Raw genomic sequence first — 20,984 nt, 5'->3', positions numbered from 1 at the left:
ACTGCCTCAGGACTGCCTGTTCTCAGGCTGTCCCCAGTCGGGTCAGTGAGTCTGCTCCTCCTGATTTGTCCCTGGTTCCTGAAACATATCACGAGTTGGGTGAGGTGTTCAGTAAGCAGAAGGCTCAGTCACTTCCTCCCCACCGACCTTATGATTGTGCGATTAATCTGTTCCCTGGAGCTGCCTTTCCCAAGGGACGGTTATACAGTATCTCTCGACCTGAGCGGGAAGCCCTGGAGACCTACATAAAGGAGTCTCTGGCTGCAGGTCTCATTCGTCCCTCGTCATCACCCCTGGGAGCTGGATTTTTTTTTTGTGAGTAAGAAGGATGGCTCTCTTCGACCGTGTATTGATTATCGGGGGTTGAATGATATTACGGTCAAGAACAAGTACCCCTTGCCCTTGATGAGCTCCGCTTTCGACTCTTTACAGGGTGCTACTGTGTTTACGAAGCTTGATCTACGCAATGCGTATCATCTGGTTCGGATCAAGGAGGGGGACGAGTGGTTGACTGGGTTCAATACACCTATGGGACATTTCGAGTATCAGGTGATGCCGTTTGGACTTTCCAACGCTCCAGCAGTGTTCCAAAATTTGGTGAATGACGTGCTGAGGGATATGATCGGTCTGTTTGTGTTCGTTTACCTGGATGACATCCTTATTTTCTCCAAGGAGCTTTCCAGCCACATCCAGCATGTTAAGCAGGTCCTGCAGCGGTTATTGGAGAACCGCCTGTTCGTGAAGGCTGAAAAGTGTGATTTTCACGCCCACACTACGTCCTTCCTCGGGTACATCATCTCCAGGGGAGAGATCAAGATGGACCAAGAGAAGGTTCGGGCGGTTCGGGATTGGGCCCAGCCCGGTACGAGATTGCAGCTCCAGAGATTCCTGGGGTTTGCGAACTTCTATCGGAGGTTTATCCGTGATTACAGCCGGGTGGCCGCCCCTTTAACTGCTCTGACGTCTTGCACCAGAACTTTCTGTTGGACTCCTGAGGCAGACCGAGCATTTCTGAACTTGAAGAGCCGATTCACCAACGCCCCGATTCTCTCTCAACCTGACACTTCCCGTCAGTTTGTTGTTGAGGTGGACGCGTCTGATGTGGGGGTGGGCGCCATCCTGTCCCAGCGTAGCTCCACTGACGGTAAACTCCATCCCTGCGCCTTCTACTCTTGTCGTCTTTCACCAGCTGAGAGAAACTACGATGTGGGTAACCGGGAGCTTCTCGCTGTGAAGCTTGCCTTGGAGGAGTGGCGTCACTGGTTGGAGGGAGCGGAGCAACCGTTTGTGGTCTGGACTGACCACAAGAATCTGGCTTACGTGCAATCGGCTAAACGTCTCAACTCCCGTCAGGCCAGGTGGGCTTTGTTTTTTGGACGTTTCAATTTTTCCCTGACGTTCCGACCTGGGTCGAAGAACAGCAAGGCGGACGCCTTGTCCCGGATGTTCTCCAAGACGGAGGAGAGTGGGGCCAAGACTGAGACGATTCTTCCCCAGAACCTTGTCGTGGGAGTCGTTACATGGAGGATTGAGGAGGATGTGATGGCGGCCCTTCGGACGCAGCCCGGCCCCGGTAACGGTCCACCCGGTCGGTTGTTCGTGCCTGAGTCGGTCCGTTCTGATGTCCTTCAGTGGTCCCACGCCAGCAAGATAGCTTGTCACCCTGGCGTTGCCCGGACTATGGCGCTACTGCGCAGACGTTTTTGGTGGCCTGCCATGGGAGAAGATACCCGGAGGTTTGTTGCCGCTTGTCCTGTTTGTGCGCAGAATAAGAGTACCAATCGGCCCAGCTCTGGGCTTCTTCACCCCCTACCTATTCCCCGGCGACCTTGGTCGCATCTGGCCCTGGACTTTGTCACGGGGTTGCCCTCTTCTGGTGGGAACACGGTCATTCTGACCATTGTGGACAGATTCAGCAAGTTCGCTCACTTTGTCCCCATCTCCAAGCTTCCATCTGCCACAGACGTCCGAGATCCTTGTTAGGGAGGTTTTCAGGGTCCACGGATTGCCCAGTGACATTGTTTCTGACCGTGGTCCTCAGTTTACCTCTGCTGTCTGGAGATCCTTCTGTTTGGCCATTGGAGCTACAGTCAGTCTCACATCGGGTTTTCACCCCCAATCTAATGGTCAGGCGGAGAGAGCCAACCAGAAGATGGAGTCCACGCTGCGCTGTCTTGTCTCCTCTGATCCCACCTCTTGGTCCTCTCAGTTACCCTGGGTCGAGTATGCCCATAATACTCTCCCTTCATCTGCCACTGGGATGTCTCCCTTCCAGTGCCTGTATGGTTACCAACCTCCCTTGTTTCCTTCTCAGGAGAGGGATCTCTCGGTTCCCTCTGTCCAGGCCCACATTCGTCGTTGCCACCGGACCTGGCATCGGGCCAGGAAGGCCCTCCTTAGAGTTTCTGACCGGTATCAGATCCAGGCGAATCGTTGCCGTATTCCTGCCCCCGCTTATACCGTCGGAGATAAGGTTTGGTTGGCTACACGGGATCTTCCTCTACGGACTGAGTCCGTTTGTGGTGGAGAGAATCATTAATCCTGTTGTGGTTCGACTGAAGTTGCCTGCAACGCTTAGAGTACACCCCACCTTTCATGTCTCCTGCATCAAGCCGGTTCTCCTCAGTCCTCTGTTGCCCCCTCCTCCTCGTCCTCCTCGGATGATCGGAGGTGGTCCTGTCTACACGGTGCGCCGCATCATGGACTCCAGACGGCGGGGTAGAGGGTTCCAGTATCTCGTGGATTGGGAAGGATATGGTCCAGAGGAGAGGAGTTGGATTCCTCGGCGTCAGATCCTTGATGCTGACCTGCTTCGTGACTTCTACCGCCTCCACCCTGGCGCTCCGGGTAGTACGCCCGGTGGCGTTCGTCGGAGGGGGGGTACTGTCACGAATCCCGCTTCCTGAGTCTGTTTTTGCCTGTGTTCTGTCCTGGAGTGTTTTTCCGGTGTCCTGGAACGCACCCTGTCTGGTTGCCGGATGACGTAGCTAGTTGGGAGATCTCTGATTACCCACACCTGTATCCCATCAGCTATCTGCACACCTGGTCCTGATCATCATCCCTCCACTTCATAAGCTCTGACCTGACATCCATTCCCTGCCGGATCGTTAGCCATGAACAGTATGTCGTGCCAGCGTATCAGCCTCCATTTTTATAGAGTTTGTTTTGTTGTTTTGTACGTCTTGCTTGCCTTGAACTTACCTCCGTTCTCTCTGTCTACAGTCATTCCCCCGGAACACTCATTCCATCCCTACCTGGTCGTCGGTGGCTTCTGTTACTCCCTTGGATCTGCCAATTCAATCCCATCAACTCAACTCCGCTGCCCGCTCCGCTACCTGGATCTTTCTATCTCTACACTTAAACTTGTAAATAAATACTCACCTTCGTCTTACACTCCTTGTCCTGGTCTGCTTCTGGGTTCTACGTTAGAAAACCGTGACAGTGGCTGGTTTTCTCTTTATAATCAGTGATTATCTGAAGTCCCTGCCATATGCGTCTCGCATCTGAGCCATTTAATTACAACTCCACTTTGTCGCTGTAATGTCTTTTTGCCTCTTTGATTGACTTACAGTGCATTTATAAAGTATTCACACCCTTCGACTTTTTCCACATTTTGTTGTGTTACAAGGTGGAATTAAAATGGATTTCATTGTCGTTTTTTTGTCAACGATCGACATAAAATACTCTGTAATATCAAAGTGGAAGCGAAATTCGAACATTTGAAAAAAAAAAAAAAAAATTATAATATGAAAAAAATTATATCTTGATTACATACATCTTGATTACAAGTATTAAACCTCCTGAGTCAATACATGTTAGAATCACCTTTGGCACCGATTACAGCTGAGTCTTTCTGGTTAATTCTCTAAGAGCTTTGCACACCTGAATTGTACAATATTTGCACATTATTCTTTAAAAAAGTCTTCAAGCTCTGTCAAGATAGTTGTTGATCCTTGCTACAGCCATTTTCACGTAATGGCATAGATTTTCAAGCCAATTTAAGTCAAAACTGTATCTAGGCCACTCATCAACATTCAATTTCGACTTGGTATGCAACTCCAGTGTTTGGCCTTGTGTTTAAGGTTATTGTCCTGCTGAAAGGTGAATTTGTCTCTCAGTGTCTGTTGGAAAGCAAACTGAGCCAGGTTTTCCTCTAGGATTTTGCCTGTGCTTACCTCTATTCCATTATTATGATTTTAGATTTTTGGGATTGTTGTTGTAATTTTTTTCCCGTTTTCTCCCCAAATTCGTGATTATGATCTTGTCTCATCGCTGCAACTCCCCAACGGGATCGGGAGAGGTGAAGGTCGAGTCATGCGTCTTCCGAAACATGACCCGCCAAGCCACGCTTCTTAACACAACTCGGAAGCCAGCTGCACCAATGTGTCGGAGGAAACACTGTTCAACTGACGACCAAAGTCAGCCTGCAGGCACCCGGCCCACCACAAGGAGTCACTAGAGCACGATAAACCAAGTAAAGCCCCTCGACCAAACCCTCCCCTAACCCAGATGATGATGGGCCAATTGTGCGCCACCCTATGGGACTCACGGTCATGGCCGGTTGTGACACAGCTGGGGATCAAACCCCAGGCTGTTGTCACGTTCGTCGAAAGGATCGGACCAAGGCGCAGCGTGCGTAGAGTTCCACATCTTTTAATTAAATGAAACTCACCAAACAAAACAATAAAGCACAAGAACAAACAAAACATGAAGCTACTGGTGTGCACACAGGCAACTATCTGTAGACAAGATCCCACAAACACAATGGGGAAAAATGGCTACCTAAATATGATCCCCAATCAGAGACAACGATAAACAGCTGTCTCTGATTGGGAAGCATACCAGGCCAACATAAACCATTAATCACCTAGATGACCCACCCTAGTCACTATCACGCCCCAACCAACATAGAGAATAAACAGCTCTCTATGGTCAGGGCGTGACAGCTGTAGTGACGCCCGAACACTGCGGAGCAGTGCCTTAGACCACTGCACTGCTCGGGAGGCCTATTCCATTTATTTTTATCCTAAAAAAAATCCCTTGCCGATGACAAGCATACCCATAACATGATGCAGCCACCACTATGCTTGAAAATATGGAGTGGTACTCAGTGATGTGTTGTGTTAGATTTGCCCCAAACATAACGCTTTGTATTTAGGACATAAAGTAAATTTATGAACCACATTTTTTGCAGTTTTACTTTCGTGCCTAAATGCAAACAGGATCCATGTTTTCAAATATTTTATTCTGTACAGGTGTCCCTCTCTTCACTCTGTCATTTAGGTTAGTATTGTGGAGTAACTACAATGTTGTTGATCCATCCTCAGTTTTCTCCTATCACAGCCATTAAGCTCTGTAACTGTTTTAAGGTCACCATTGGCCTCATTGTGAAATCCCTGAGCGGTTTCCTTCCTCTCTGGCAACTAAGTTAGGAAGGACACATGTATCTTTGTAGTGACTGTGTGTATTGATACACCATCCAAAGTGTAATTAATAACTTCACCATTTTCAAAGGGATATTCAATGTCTGCTTTAATATTTTACCGATCTACCAATAGGTGCCCTTCTTTGCGAGGCATTTCAAAACCTTCCTGGTGTTTGAGGGACCTTACAGATAATTGTATGTGTGGGGTACAGAGATGAGGTAGTCATTAAAAAATCATGTTAACACTATTATTGCACACAGAGTGAGTCCATGCAACTTATTATGTGACTTGTTAAGCACATTTTTACTCCTGAACGTATTTAGGTTTGCCATAAAAAAGGGCTTGAATACTTATTGACTCAAGACATTTCAGCTTTTCATTTTTTATTAATTTGTAAACATTTCTAAAAACATATTCCCACTTTGATATTATGGGGTATTGTGTTCAGGCTTGTGACACAAAATCAAAATTTAATCAATTTTAAATTCAGGCTGTAACACAACAAAATGTGGAAAAAGTCAAGGGGTGTGAATACTTTCTGAAGGCACTGTGTGGAGGTCATAGCTGGTCTGTTAGTACTCGTCCATGTTCCCAGTCACCTTACCGTAGTTAAATGCGGTGGCTCACGCAGTTACTAGGCAAAACATGTTGGCATCATGTTACAATAGAAACAACTGTTCTTCTCAGTTATCGACTTATGGATCTCTTGGTCTCCTTGATGAATGCAAATGTAAATAACTTCTTGCCCAGTGCCATGATAAATAAAGCAATCCAAACCACAGAACTGTTGGAGTGCAATGACCCCTAACCCTAGAGTTTGGTTCAAAGCTCCGGCAAGTCATTAGAAACTACAGCAAGTATAAGTATGTGAGGGATGCAGGGAGAAGGAAAGAGTGGTAGATGAGTTATGCAATCTGAATATGTGAGCTGCCCTGGCAGAGAAGTTGAGGAGGTGGGGGTTGTTTGGGGTAGGGGGGTCAGAAGGGGGGTGCATGTGTGCCCTGTGGGACCCCTCCCACCTCCCTGGCAGGGCCTCAGGACTCTCAGATAACTTTCTCCTCCTAAAGTTTCAGACTGAATAATTCCCTGCACCGCACTAAATATACTGAGTGTACAAAACATGCTCTTTCCATGACCAACTGACCAGGTGAATTCAGGTGAAAGCTGTCACTTGTTAAATCCACTTCAATCAGTGTAGATGAAGGGGAGGAGACAAGTTAAAGAAGGCTTTTTAAGCCTTGAGACAATTGAGACATGGATTGTGTATGTGTACCATTCAGAGGGTGAATGGACAAGACAAAAGATTTAAGTGCCTTTGAACGGGGTACGGTAGTAGGTACCAGGCGCACCGGTTTGTGTCATGAACTGCAATGCTGCTGGGTTTTTCACGCTCAACAGTTTCCTGTGTGTATCAAGAATGGTCCACCACCCAAAGGACATCCAGCCAACTTGACACAACTGTGGGAAGCACTGGAGTCAACATGGGCCAGCATCCATGTGGAACATTTTCGACACCTTGTAGAGTCCACACCCTGACGAATTGAGGCTGTTCTGAGGGCAAAAAGGGGTGCAACTCAATATTAGGAAGGTGTTCTTAATGTTTTGTACACTCAATGTATATACCCTCTACTCCTCTGGGCACTCCCTTCTATACCCTCATTCTAACACACCACTGTTGTTGTTCCCTCTGCCCCTTTGGGACTCTCTGACACAAGTGCTGCATAAGCCGCGAGAGCGTACTGGCAGGCTCAGAGAGCTCTAAAAGCTATGTGAATGACTAGGCAGGCAACATCAGCTCCCTCTTGGCTGTGCTGCTCAGAAGAAACTGCTCTTGTTCTAGCTTTGCAGTGTTTGTGTTTTGGAGATGAGTACGCAGCTCTGACTGAGGCTGGCCCACGCAGCTCTGACTGAGGTGGGAGAAGAACACTGGAGCTCTAAGAAAGAGGGAACAGTCTCTCTCTGTCCCTGTCTCACTCAACTAAAGGGTCTCTTTGCTGCTTCAGTACCTCTACATGTGTAATATGCCTAGCAAGACATGTACTATATTTATATGTGTAGCACTTGTGATAAATCTGCACTACTTATATATACCCAAGGCTGTTTTGAAATCTCCAACACCCTCACCTTCAGGTGCAGCACACACCACCCCCGCTTCGTTGCCATGGTTACAGTCGCTAGTGACAAACTTCCGACTCCTGCAGTCCAGCAGAGAGTTTTCGTTGCCACGGCAGCCAAGGCGTTCATAGTGGAAGAGTCCAGAGCCGGGCCCGAAATAGGAGTGCTGGAGGGCTGTGCCGATCTCACTGCAGACAGAAAGACAGGATGGACGGAGAGAGAAAGATAGATGGACAGTCAGGAGTGGAGAGGATGATTTGACATACACACCCACACACACAGCTATAAAAGTATCTCAGTAGCTCTCACCCCAGTCCAAGCTGTTTGCAGATCACACTGGCATCGCGGTCGGTCCAGTGTGTATCACATACCGCCCCCCACTGGCCATTTAGGTATACCTCCAGACGCCCGCTCTGAGGGGAGGACCCACCTACCAACCTGGCAGCTCCTGGAGAGGAGGGAGAGGGGAGAGGAGAGAGAAGAGAGGGCATTAAGGTATGGTACAGCATCAGAGATTGTGAAATCATTTGAAATGACAAGTAGAACATCTTTCTCTCACACCCATCAGAAACAGACAGACAGACAGATTGCTCCCTCGTTAATTATAAATCCAACAGGTGTGATTATCTCAGGATAATTGCATAGAGCACTTACATATTTCAACCTGGTAGGCACGCACCCGAAAAGCACACATGGGCACGCATGCGTTCACACACATACACGTTAACTGATAAAGGTTAACCGTTTGAAAGAGAAAGCTTGGGAGAGCTAGACAGAGACAGACTTGCACTTGTCATCTCCCGTCTGGACTACTGCAACTCACTGTTGGCTGGGCTCCCTGCCTGTGCCATTAAACCCCTACAACTCATCCAGAACGCCGCAGCCCGTCTGGTGTTCAACCTTCCCAAGTTCTCTCACGTCACCCCGCTCCTCCGCTCTCTCCACTGGCTTCCAGTTGAAGCTCGCATCCGCTACAAGACCATGGTGCTTGCCTACGGAGCTGTGAGGGGAACGGCACCTCCGTACCTTCAGGCTCTGATCAGGCCCTACACCCAAACAAGGGCACTGCGTTCATCCACCTCTGGCCTGCTCGCCTCCCTACCTCTGAGGAAGTACAGCTCCCGCTCAGCCCAGTCAAAACTGTTCGCTGCTCTGGCACCCCAATGGTGGAACAAACTCCCCCACGACGCCAGGTCAGCGGAGTCAATCACCACCTTCCGGAAACACCTGAAACACCACCTCTTTAAGGAATACCTAGGATAGGATAAAGTAATCCTTCTAACCCCCCCCCCCCCCCCCCCCCCTTAAAAGAGTTAGATGCACTATTGTAAAGTGGTTGTTCCACTGGATATCATAAGGTGAATGCACCAACTTGTAAGTCGCTCTGGATAAGAGCGTCTGCTAAATGACTTAAATGTAAATGTAAATAATGACAGCAAATACAGATGTAGCTAAACAGATTTCAAAACGGGGGTATTGCCTCTGGCACTACATACAAGCAAGGTTCTGACAGGCCAGTAAAAAGACAGACGGTTGTCTAATGGACAGGCAGGGATACACTCCCATTGGGGGGCGGGAGTCACAGAGAGAACAATATCAGCTGCCTGATGGATAGGTGGAAAACACAGTGGGAGGAGCTTACTGACAGACTGGAAGACAGACAGGATATATTGGGGCGTAGACAGATTGAGAAACAAAAACCATGCAGGCAAGAAACACAGATAGACATAGACAGACAGGCACATAGGTTGCCTAGACAGATAGAGACATAGATCTCCTGCCAGAGCAATATGATCACCCCCAAAACACTGCAAAAATACAAAGATACCTAGCGATTACTTTTTGACCACTTTGGAATTCATACACCACTATAAATAATCTGGTTCCAGGTAGTTACCCAGCAGTACTGATTCCCTTGAAGTAAGTTTTAGTCGGTAAATTCTCACCCTGGTGGCAGTCGCAGTAGGCCCAGCCGATGGCTCCAGAGCTCTGGCGGAAGAAGCACCAGGGGTTGGATTCGCGGTCGGGGTTGCGGCAGTAGCTGTGGTCGCCCAGCCCCCGGCTCGGGTACTGCAGGACGTAGTCTGGGAACTCTGTCCACTTTAAGCAGGGCGATCCAGAGTCAGTCTGAGACACGGAGCCATTGTAGTAACCCAGCTCAGTGAAGCCCTCTGAACAGGACAGAGGAGCTAGGGAGACAGAGTCACATTCAGATACAATACTATGGGTTAATCAATGGATGAGCTTCTTAGTTAACATAGTATAGCAATAATTATTTTTGTGAGAAGAAGTGGGGGGGTAAAGCTGAGTTTTAAAATTAAGTCACAATTAGCCAGGCAAGGTTTAAAAAGATATCCTCTCCTTTGTCTCTCTCTTTTGTTTCCGATCCTCAGAGGTATAGAAGTGAGTCACCTGACTGGTCAGACTGACAGCCCGGTGCTGCAGTGCAGGGGCCAGAGTATTTGTGTAGGTCTGCTTTGCTGAGTCACAGAGCGTGGCGGGCTACCTTCAGACAACCTGAAAACCTGAGCCCTTACTACAACCCATCTGTGTATGCTTGTGTGTCTGTATCGCTTAGGAATTGTCCTTGAAATGCACCCTAGGCATACATGTCTTAAAATTATATTAAACATTAAAATCCTTCATGATTATTTTCTCAATGCTGTTAAAAGGATAGTTTGATCAGAGCATAGACACTGTATACCACTTTGGAGTGGACGACAATTCCTCAAGAGGGGTGGATGCTTGTCTTGAGAATCCAGAGCTTACTGGGAAACTGAAACTCACTGCAATGCAATCCTCTGAATATTCAGGCCTTTTTAATTCCAGAATCATTCGACTGGATCTACAAGTGCTGCAGCTCTATCCTCTAATTGCCTTTGTGAAGACGTGAGCTGGGATTGTGATGGGAAACCTGAGCTCAGGGGCTCAGTTTTACAAACTCATCTATACAGGTTAAAGAGCCTCTGGGACCACCTATAAAGCTGACCCATCACATTAAATAGGGGGGGACATTAACCACAAGCATGCATTCATCTGGTCCACAGATTGAGTTTTAAAGAGGGGAGGGTCTGTGGTTTAATGACAACCAGAACCAGGGTGAGCCCTGAACCTGGTCCATAAACCCATGTATTTCCAATGGATCAATGTCTGGTAATACATCATGCAAAAAATGGAGACAATTTATTGAATTAGTCAGTTAAAGCAAATCCAGAAAAAATATATCTCCAACTTAATTTTGAGTTCCTTTCCACGGCTCTGAACATCGCGTGTTTAATCCCAGTGCTAGGCACTCGTTTTGTAATTGTAGTTTTTCTGTTTGAACCCCATCCTTAACCCTAAATTTAACCACTCAAAATGAATGCCTAAACATAAGTCATAATCTATAGATGGCACCACACTCCATAATAAAAAGGGAAACACACTCCATAATCTCTGTTGCCTGCAGTTATGGCAAATGTCTCCATTTGCCTTGGATGTTACGTTGACTAATTATCAGTCCCTTTTCAAGGGGCTATGTGTCACGGATAGCTAGGAATGGTGGGTGTGGAGTCAGGCGCAGAGAGCAATGCTTCCAATGCATATGTTTATTAAGCTGGGTCTAGCCAACAAACAGGCAGAATTACCAATAAACAGGTATGTCTCCAAAACCAGGGAAAGATAACCGACAGCAAAATACGTATCAGCAAAACAATTTCACCACTGACAGTGAGAATAAGCCCGCACAAAAGCAGGCGGGCTCTGGAAGTTTAAATAGGCCATAATTAATAACAAATAAGTAACAGGTGAAAACAATCAAGACAAAACTAACAGAAAAGAAAAAGGAATCGGTGGCAGCTAGTAGACCGGTGACGACGACCGCCGAGCGCCGCCCGAACAGGGAGAGGAGCCACCTTCGGTGGAAGTCGTGACACTATGTATGGGCAGAATTGCCTAATAATCCATCTTTAGTAGTAGCTAATATTCACCTTTAGGTCCATGCTTCCTGTGATATGTAACTGATATGGCAGTACATCAGGCCATGGTGTGTGCGTACTGTAAATGATATGAAGGAGAGACGCGCTAACATCCCTCTGGAGCCAGGTGTTAAACCCTGAGGAGAGTGGAGGGAAGTGGATATGGGCACTGGGGTCCAGCCAGGGAAGGAAGACACCCTCATCACGTACCTAAACTCCTCCTCCTGAACTCTCTAAACCAGTGGATTAGGGGCCGCAAGTCCTTTCAGTTGTCGTTGGGTAAACATTCACACCTGTGAGCGATCGCTCGAAAATCTACACCCGCCCAGTGTGTGGTCTAACCCGTCTGTGTTTGTTTGAGGGACTGCCGGTTTGCGTTCGCACAGTCTTAGTGACTTAGTTAAGACCAACCAACTCCCGCTGCTGTGTAGTGAAAGCTACAACCGAAAGCCAGCAGAATATGCTGGTTTTGGTGTTAGGAGTTCATACTGCAATGAAAGACCTAGTTAAGCTGCAGCTGGCCAGGAACAGAGCGGCATGTCTTGCTCTTCATTGTAATAAATACTATGCATGCCAGTCTCTCTTGGCTAAGAGTTGAGGAGAGACTGACTGCATCACTTCTTCTTTTCATTAGAAACATTCATGTGTTGAAAATCTCAAATTGTTTGCATAGTCAACTTACACACAACTCTGACACACACACTTACCCCACCAGACATGCCACCAGGGGTCTTTTCACAGTAGAGAAACCAGAACAAATTCAATGAAGCGCACAGTATTATATAGAGCCATTATTGCATGGAACTCCGTTCCATCTCATATTGCTCAAATAAACAGCAAATCTGGTTTCAAAAAACAAGATAAAGCAACACCTCACGGCACAAAGCCTCTCCCCTATTTGACCTAGATAGTTTGTGTGTATGTATTGATATGTAGACAACATGTGCCTTTTTAAATTGATGTAGTTCTGTCCTTGAGATGTTCTTGTCTATTAATGTCCTGTATTATGCCATGTATTGTGGACCCCAGGAAGAGTAGCTGCTGCTTTCGCAACAGCTAATGGGGATCCTAATAAAATACCAAATACCAGCAGTGAGAGACAAGACTGGAGAGGGTATCCACAGATTGATGCCTGAGAGAGAAGACATCTTGAAAGAGGAATACTCTGCTCAATTCCAGATTGACCTCTTGCCCCAAATCCTGGTTACTTTATGTAGATCTGAAAGGATTGGCTAGGTACAGATGTAGGATCTTAATTTCATAACCATGTTGCAGAAGAACATTCCTGCATGCAGGAAACAGAACATTTAAAACTTGTACTGTATTCGAGGTTTAAAAAGTCTTCTGAAGTTTGTAATTTCAGACTTGATTTTCCCTTACGAAAAATGTATCAACCCCTATAAAAAATATCCATCAATTATAATCCACATTTCCTGTTGCTGCAGGATTATTTTCCTGCTGTAGAAAACTGGCTCAAATTAAGATCCGACATCTGTATGAGAAAGACGGTATTAGCTCCACCTTGCTCTTTGATAGACTAAATAGATAAACCAGATAGAATACTTTTGAATGTGCATTTTTCTTACACCTATCCAATCATTTCAGATGTCAGCAGTGCCTAAGGGTTGGAGTCTGTCTTTGTCAAGATGGATCACAGAGGTAGATTGAGAGATTTGTTGGGGTCAATGAGTGCTGGAAGTCAAGTTTCAAGTTTTTTTTAATGTCACATGCACAAGTACAGTGAAATGCATTAACCCAAACAATGCAGTAATTAATAACAAAGTAATACAAAAAATAACAAGGTAGAACAAAAACACACAATATATAAAAAATGACAACTAAAAAGAACACAATAAAGTAAGTAAGCATAATATATACAGGGTCAGTTCAGGTACCATACCTACAATGTGCAAAGACACTGGATCGATAGAGGTAGATATGTACAGTACAGGGGTTAGGTGACTAGGCATCAATATATAAGATAAACAGAGTAGCAGCAACATATATGATGATTGTATGTGAGTGGGTGTTGTGTAGAGCCTTCCTCTTACACCGCCTAATATAGAGGTCCTGGATGGCAGGGAGCTTGGCCCCAGTGATGTACTGGGCTGTACTGGGCTGTCCGCACCTGTCTCAGGCGCAGTTTGTCTTCTAAGCCCTCCTATGCTGTCAACATCATGGCAGGTACCATTGAATAATACCAAGTGTGATTGACAGTTATTTGTCCCAACTCCCAGTCTAAATGACTCCCCAGAAAGCAAAGCCAAAACGTCTTATCCTCTCAGAGGGTGTGCTTTTCTTTCCTCTTCAACTAAACTGTGTTCTCATTTTTCAATTTGTATCTGCCATTCCCTAAGGCATTTAATATTTTAGAAAGTAAATATGGTTTTGAGACACTGAGATGTTTTTATGTACTAAGCTGATCCTAAATCCTTCTGAGTCACCACTATCTGTGATGGGGTTTCTTCTCAGCACGTCTCAATCTCACAATGATTCCACCTCGTCCAGCTTCCCTGCCTGGCATATTGAGAGGAGATACATATTTGATAGAGTTCACACAGTGTGAGGGTGCCAGACACAGAAAGATTAGGAAAGGTTACCGGAAGACACTGATCCTTAAACACACACGCACGTGCCACACAAACAGACACACGCTCACACACAGATTCAAACACACACATGGACAAGCTTACGCTGCAGACACAAACACAAACACACAAAACCCCAAAGACAAATCAAAAGATCACCAGCACGTGAAAGCAGACGTGCTGTATCGAATGTGTATGTGTATGGATAACCTCAGTTCCCATGCAGAGGAGGAACTGAGTGAGTATATGAATGCATGCATTGAGAGCAAGAAACTGAGTATGCACGTGGGTGTCAAAAATGTTCCACTGTCCATCCTAGATTTAATAAGCTCTAAAGTCTCTTAGCATAGCTCACATTCTATCCCTGATGGGTGTCTATAGTTGAGCCACAAATGGAGACAACCATCTATAAGACCCAGACTGGAACTCCCGTTGAGACCCCATAACATAACAGTAACTTCAGCGAAGACAAGAACCAGACATACAGTATCTGGTTGATGGAAAGTGGGAGTCTTTATCAGAGATGATGTCAGGGCTCTAAAAGCAGGGCCTTGTTTAAATCAGGGCCACTCGCATTTCCATAAGTGAAAGCCTGAACATGAGGCAATCTGGTAGGAATCTCATTCTGTCTGAGCATGAACTAGGAGTCTAAGGCGTGGGATGGGTAAAGGGGGGGTTGGTAGGGTTGGATAAGATATTAGCATCGCGCCCGAGGGATCCAAAGAATTGGACCTGCCTGGGCATGGAGGGTGTGGTGATGGTTCAAAGACTAATTGGTATATGAGATGAAATGTTGTATCTATCATCCCAACGCTTTCATCTAATAACCATCCATTTCCATGTACATGCTAAAATTCATATCACATTACAAGCTGAACGAGAGATCAAGTGTTCCCTTCATCTACTCAGCAATACTGAGCACTGTGTGATTTTGCCTATTTCTTAGCTGCAGGGATCCGGCTTGGATGAATCCCTAACCGTCAAAAAGGAGAACTCTATTTTTTTTCTAGGGAAAAGCAGCTAATACCAAAGCTGGTTATGTGTCTTTTGGTTGTGGATAAGACGTTTTTGAAATGAGGTTAAAGAGAGAGCGAGAGCAAGAGATGTTGAACATTGCCTAACTATCGTCCCATCCTTCAGGGGCCCAATCAGAATCACCATCTGATTATGAGCAGTGTTGGTGACAAAGGACTCGCTAATAACGGCTTTAGCAGAGGAAGGGGGCATTTTTGATAGAGGGCTTTTTCAAGCTTTTAATCTGAATTCGTGACATTTTGCTGAAACAACACACCGCCATCTCACATCCACACCCCACATCATCCCCCTAAGTATGTACATTTAAGCTATTCATTTAATGCTGCTTAGTTGTTTATCCATGTCCTTAGATGATTTGGAAGAATCACAATGATGGATGGATGAAATCAAGACCTATTAGAAATAAGAGGAACAGGAAAAGCGGTGTCTACCTGCACTCTGCAGAGTATTTAGGTAGGTGTCTTGAGAGATGACCTGCAAAACACAAGACAACAGAATATGAAGCTTCAGGCCTATGCCACTTAGAGCAAGTGTCCCACATTAGGTTATGGATGCTTGTTCATTAGTAGCCCCTTATGTCCTATAAGTAGCCTTGTGGATTGTTTGAAGCTTTCATACCCAACAACTTATTATCTCTCTCTCCCTGTTGTATTATATTGTATTGTAGCCTACTTGTAGTCATATGGTATTACTCTATCATGCTATTCTGTGGATCAGTGAAAATAATTTTAACATTGTGTTAACCATGTTTATCTCTCTTCTCTTCTGCTATATTTTCAATTACTTCGTCACCACTGAGGCTGGGAACAGGAGGCATAGTTTAGAATGTCTATGCATAACGCAATAAAATTATTGCGGGGTTAAGTTAAGGGGTGCTACTTTAAGGCACCATTATCACAACCGAGGCCACTGAAATCAATACTGTCACGCATGGGAAACAGCACGCGGTGATGCAATGTCTGGGACTAGGTCTACTTTCGGTATAGCATAGTCTGCACATTAGTCAGTTGAACTCTAATAATTCCATCTGTCAATCTAATGGAGACGGGGGCAGCTGGGGTAATGCCTGAAGCATCCTGCAACTTAACGGCAGGAAAAACGTGCCTCTTGCAGACATCTAAAGCACAAATTTATAATGAGACACAGCTCACCAGAAAAAAGAGCTTTGAGCAATATTCTTTGGGGAAAGGGACAAGGGGCTGTAGTTCCCTAGTCTATTGGGTAACACTTTATATTAACATGAATAAGAATGAGTAAACTATTTATAAAGAGTAGCCTGTACACATTATACATAAATATGTATTTCATTATTTCTAAACATCTATAAACATGCATACAGTTCATAAGTATTTATAACTTATAATAATTTGTAAAGCATTTATAGTATGTAATAATCATGAGGCGTATTCATTTAAGACTTATTCATAAGACTTATCCATAAAGAGCAAGCAATTACTAGTCTACAATTGGCGTATTTTACTCCATTGTTTGTGCTTTTGTTATCACTTGATGTATAGCTTGTAACCATGCCTTACAAAAATATAACATTGCTCTCAAGGAATGTCATTGGCTATGTACATCAATTGCTATTTGCAAGTGAGTATGAAGATATCATTGGATGCATTTGCTCCATTGTTTAAACTTTTATTGGTGGCTCACTCTTGCACACCTCAGACTGTAAAACGCATGAGATAATTCACCAGTGTGTTGTGAACAGCATTAGCATCGATAGTGGAATCGGCGGGTTCGGCTTCAAATAAAAGTCACCCATTGAAACTGTTGCAAACTGATACAAATAGCATAATCATGCAACAATTGGACAAGATAATGCTAAACAAGGTTGGAATGTTTAAAAAAAAATCTGTTGTAATCGCACTGTGGATGTATTTGAATTCAGAATTGCATTGGGGGCATACCTACAGTGCATTCGGAAAGTATTCAGACCCCTTTACTTTTTCCACATTTGTTACATTACAGCCTTATTCTTAAATGGATTAAATAAAAAATGTTCCTCATCAATCTACACACAATACCCCAGAATGGCCTTGGTCAGGGAGGTGACCAAAAACCCGATGGTCACTGACAGAGCTCCAGAGTTCCTCTGTGGAGATGGGAGAATTCTCCAGAAGGACAACCATCCCTGCAGCACTGGATCAATCAGGCCTTTATGGTAGAGTGGCCAGACGGAAGCCACTCCTCAGTAAAAGGCACATGGCAGCCCGCTTGGAGTTTGACAAAAGGCACCTACAGGACTCTCAGACCATGAGAAACAAGATTATCTGGTCTAATGAAACCAAGATTGATCTATTTGGCCTGAATGCCAAGCGTCACGTCTGGAGGAAACCTGGGACCATCCCTACGGTGAATCATGGTGGTGGCAGCATCATGCTGTGCGGATGTTTTTCAACGGCAGAGAAACTAGTCAGGATCGAGGGAAAGATGAACGGAGAAAAGTACAGCGAGATCCTTGATGAAAACCTGCTCCAGAGCACTCAGGACCTCAGACTGGGGCGAAGGTTCACCTTCCAACAGGACAACGACCCTAAGCACACAGCCAAGACAACGCAGGAGTAGCTTCGGGATAAGTCTCTGAACGTCCTTGAGTGGCCTAGCCAGAGACGGACTTGAACCCGATCGAACATCTCTGGAGAGACCTGAAAATAGCTGTGCAGCAACGCTCCCCATCCAACATGACAGAGCTTAAGAGGATCTGCAGAGAAGAATGGGAGAAACTCCCTAAATACAGGTGTGTCAAGCTTGTAGCGTCATCCCCAAGAAGACTCCAGGCTGTAATCGCTGCCAAAGGTGCATCAACAAAGTACTGAGTTAAAGGTCTGAATACTTATGTAAATGTGATATTTCATTTATTTATACATTTGCAAAATTTTATTAAAAACAGTTTTTGCTTAGTCATTATGGGGCATTATGTGTAGATTGATGAGGGAAAAAAACAATTAATCCATTTTAGAATAAGGCTGGAATGTAACAAAATGTGGAAAACGTCAAGTGGTCTGAATAAATTCCGAATGCACTGCTATATGCACTGTACAGCCTAACCTATGGATTGTGCATCCATGAAATGGGGTATCAGCCAACTCTTTGTTGATTACGCTAATGTAGATCACTCCCTACTGACGTATGACTTGTGCAAGAGATGGCGCGGTTTGACAAAAAGATCTCTCACTATCAAATCTAATCGCCTGCAGATGACAAAAAAAATGGGGTCCTATTCAACCAAATGTACAGACTATCCTTTTCTTTATTAATAGATAGACGAGCTAACTTTGCGCATATAGGACACGCAGTCAGCCTTCAGAAATAGACTGAATGGTAATAATTTATTTATACATACAGTACCAGTCAAAAGTTTGAACACACCTACACATTCAAGGGGTTTTCTTTATTTGTACTATTTTCTACATTGTATAATAATAGTGAAGACATCAAAACTATTAAATAACACATATGGAATCATGTAGTAACCAAAAAAGTGATAAACAAATTAAAATACACTACCGTTCAAAAGTTTGAGATCACTTTGAAATGTCCTTGTTTTTGAAAGAAAAGCTCATTTTTCCCCCATTAAAATAACATCAAATTGATCAGAAATATAGTGTAGACCGAGCAAGAGGACAAGTACATTAGAGTGTCTAGTTTGAGAAACAGATGCCTCACAAGTCCTCAACTGACAGCTTCATTCAATAGTACCCGCAAAACACCAGTCTCAACGTCAAGGAGAGTGATGGTGCTGCATCAGATAACCTGGCCTCCAGGAGGCCCGACCTCAAGCCAATTGAGATGGTTAGGATGAGTTGGATGGCAGAGTGAAGGAAAAACAGCAAACAAGTGCTCAGCATATGTGGGAACTCCTTAAAAACTGTTAGAAAAGCATTCCTCATGAAGCTGTCATCAAAGCAAAGGGTGGGTACTTTGAATAATCTCAAATATAAAATATATTTTGATTTGTTTAACAATTTTTTGGTTACTACATGATTCCATATGTGTTATTTCATAGGTTTGATGTCTTCACTATTATTCTACACTGTAGAAAATAGTAAAAAATAAAGAAAAACCCTTAAATGAGTAGGTGTGTCCAAACTTTTGACGAGTACTGTATATATATTTATACTAGGGTTGGCTTATACAGTCTTATGTTAAAAACAAGCCAAGTTCAATTGCTGAGAACAATGGTCTGTCCAAAGTATTTCCTTCAACGGGCAATGAAACAAACGGATAAGGGTGGGTAGGCTATAAATTGCTGGCGCTCAAGTTTTCTTGGGATCTAATACCTTAGTGAAATTAAAATGTAGCCTATAGGGCACGATACAATCATTGGAATGAAAATAAAAAGCTTAATAATGATGCATTGCAGCAGTAGGTCTAATATGATATTCAGGTGAAAATTCAGGTGAATATGTTTAACCTCGGAATTCGGGTTTACTGGCACACAGGAAATTGCCACGCACAGCATCGATATTGCCATTCGCGTAAGTGTATATTGGCTCCGCATAACCAATAAACTACGCGAAGTCTATTGCCTACACATTTTAATGACTGTAAATCGTAAGGAATTTGGTTAGGTTATCTATGGGTCACCTGTGTTTACCTTTCTGTTGTAAATGAATAGCCGTTCGCAAACAGAAACGCTGTGATAATGAAAGAAAAAAGCAGGCACATACCTCTCCAGAAACTGAGATCAGAAAACACCATGCAATTGACAGAGAGAAGAGTCCCTTTAAAGCTTCCTTGTCCGTCATCCTTTTATATGTGTCATTGCCCGCGCCTTGAGCAGATTTCACCCATATCCAACGCAAAAAGTCAGCCTCCAAGTGCAAGCGACACTGACCAGGATAAAGAGAGCCCGATACGGACCGTCCAAAGTTAGGCGAGGCACGCGACAATCAGCCGATGGGGTTGTTTTTTCTGTGTCTGGAAAAAGATACAAAAATAATCGAAACTCCTATGTGACATTACACACCCTGTGGTACCAGCTGTGCTTCAAGCACTATAGCTTAAACGACGACCCCCTTCGTGAGGAAGTGTCACTGAAAGCAGACACCAGTGAGAGAAACACACTCTCTCGCCTTCAGTGCGATGCACATATGCCAGGTCGAGAATAAACACACAGCGAGCTCAACACTGTCTAGTTGCTTTTCACTGGCGTAATGGGGCGTCGCTGTGCGCAGAGGTAAGTTAGTGAAGGGTTTTAGGTTTTATAAAGGAATATGCGATTGAGCTGAGTTGGCCCCTAACTGCATATTACTGTGGGATTTTGAAGCCAAAATGTAATGACAAATGTTTCACCTGGATTCGATGTGCATGGTGAATTCAACCCACATCACCAAAACCAAAAAACATTCAATTAGCCCTACGCATCTCCAGAACATGCTTTCAAGGCATGGGCAGTTAAAACAACTCAATTATCAATTAAATGCATATTGCCTTCCAGTAATGAGACCTAAACACATTCTCTAACATAAATCACTGTTGCATCCTCATTTAGGCAAGGTTTTGTTAGGTTAGTGCAATCCGGGTTTCTTGGGAAGTCCATACCTTAAACCCTAACCTGTAGCACCTATTTTTTAAGGCTAGAAACGAATATAATAGTAATTTAGAGCACCCCAAGAAAACATTCCAAATTACAAACTCATGTGTTTGAGGTTTTCTCCAAATCAGCTCTAACTTCGGAAACAATCCGATAAGGCCCTACGGTCAGTGTAACACTGTGAATGAAAAACGTTGTAAAAAGTGGGATACATTTGTGAGGTGGGCGAATTGGGCTTTACTATTTATATTTTTGACAACTTTTACTTCACTACATTTCTAAAGAAAATAATGTACTTTTTACTCCATACATTTACCCT

At 44.5% G+C, this 20,984-nt stretch overlaps 1 protein-coding gene across 1 annotated transcript in view; it reads right to left on the bottom strand.

Moving 5' to 3' along the window:
• LOC120017629 (neurotrypsin-like) overlaps positions 1-20,198 on the bottom strand; it is a 29,278-nt gene extending 9,080 nt beyond the window's left edge. The window contains exons 1-5 of the mRNA XM_038960514.1: positions 19,800-20,198; positions 15,552-15,594; positions 9,488-9,730; positions 7,851-7,989; positions 7,551-7,729 (exon numbers count right to left, since the gene is read on the bottom strand). Of these exons, the coding sequence (XP_038816442.1) occupies positions 7,551-7,729; positions 7,851-7,989; positions 9,488-9,730; positions 15,552-15,594; positions 19,800-19,877 (682 nt within the window). The 5' untranslated portion in view covers positions 19,878-20,198. The remainder of the gene's footprint in view (positions 1-7,550; positions 7,730-7,850; positions 7,990-9,487; positions 9,731-15,551; positions 15,595-19,799) is intronic.
• Positions 20,199-20,984: the final 786 nt, after the last annotated feature.

Source organism: Salvelinus namaycush, chromosome 22, assembly GCF_016432855.1.
Source record: "Salvelinus namaycush isolate Seneca chromosome 22, SaNama_1.0, whole genome shotgun sequence".
NCBI classification, from domain to species: domain Eukaryota; kingdom Metazoa; phylum Chordata; class Actinopteri; order Salmoniformes; family Salmonidae; genus Salvelinus; species Salvelinus namaycush.
The sequence above is the reverse complement of the archived record's forward strand: the minus strand, read 5'-3'. Positions and strand labels throughout refer to the sequence as shown.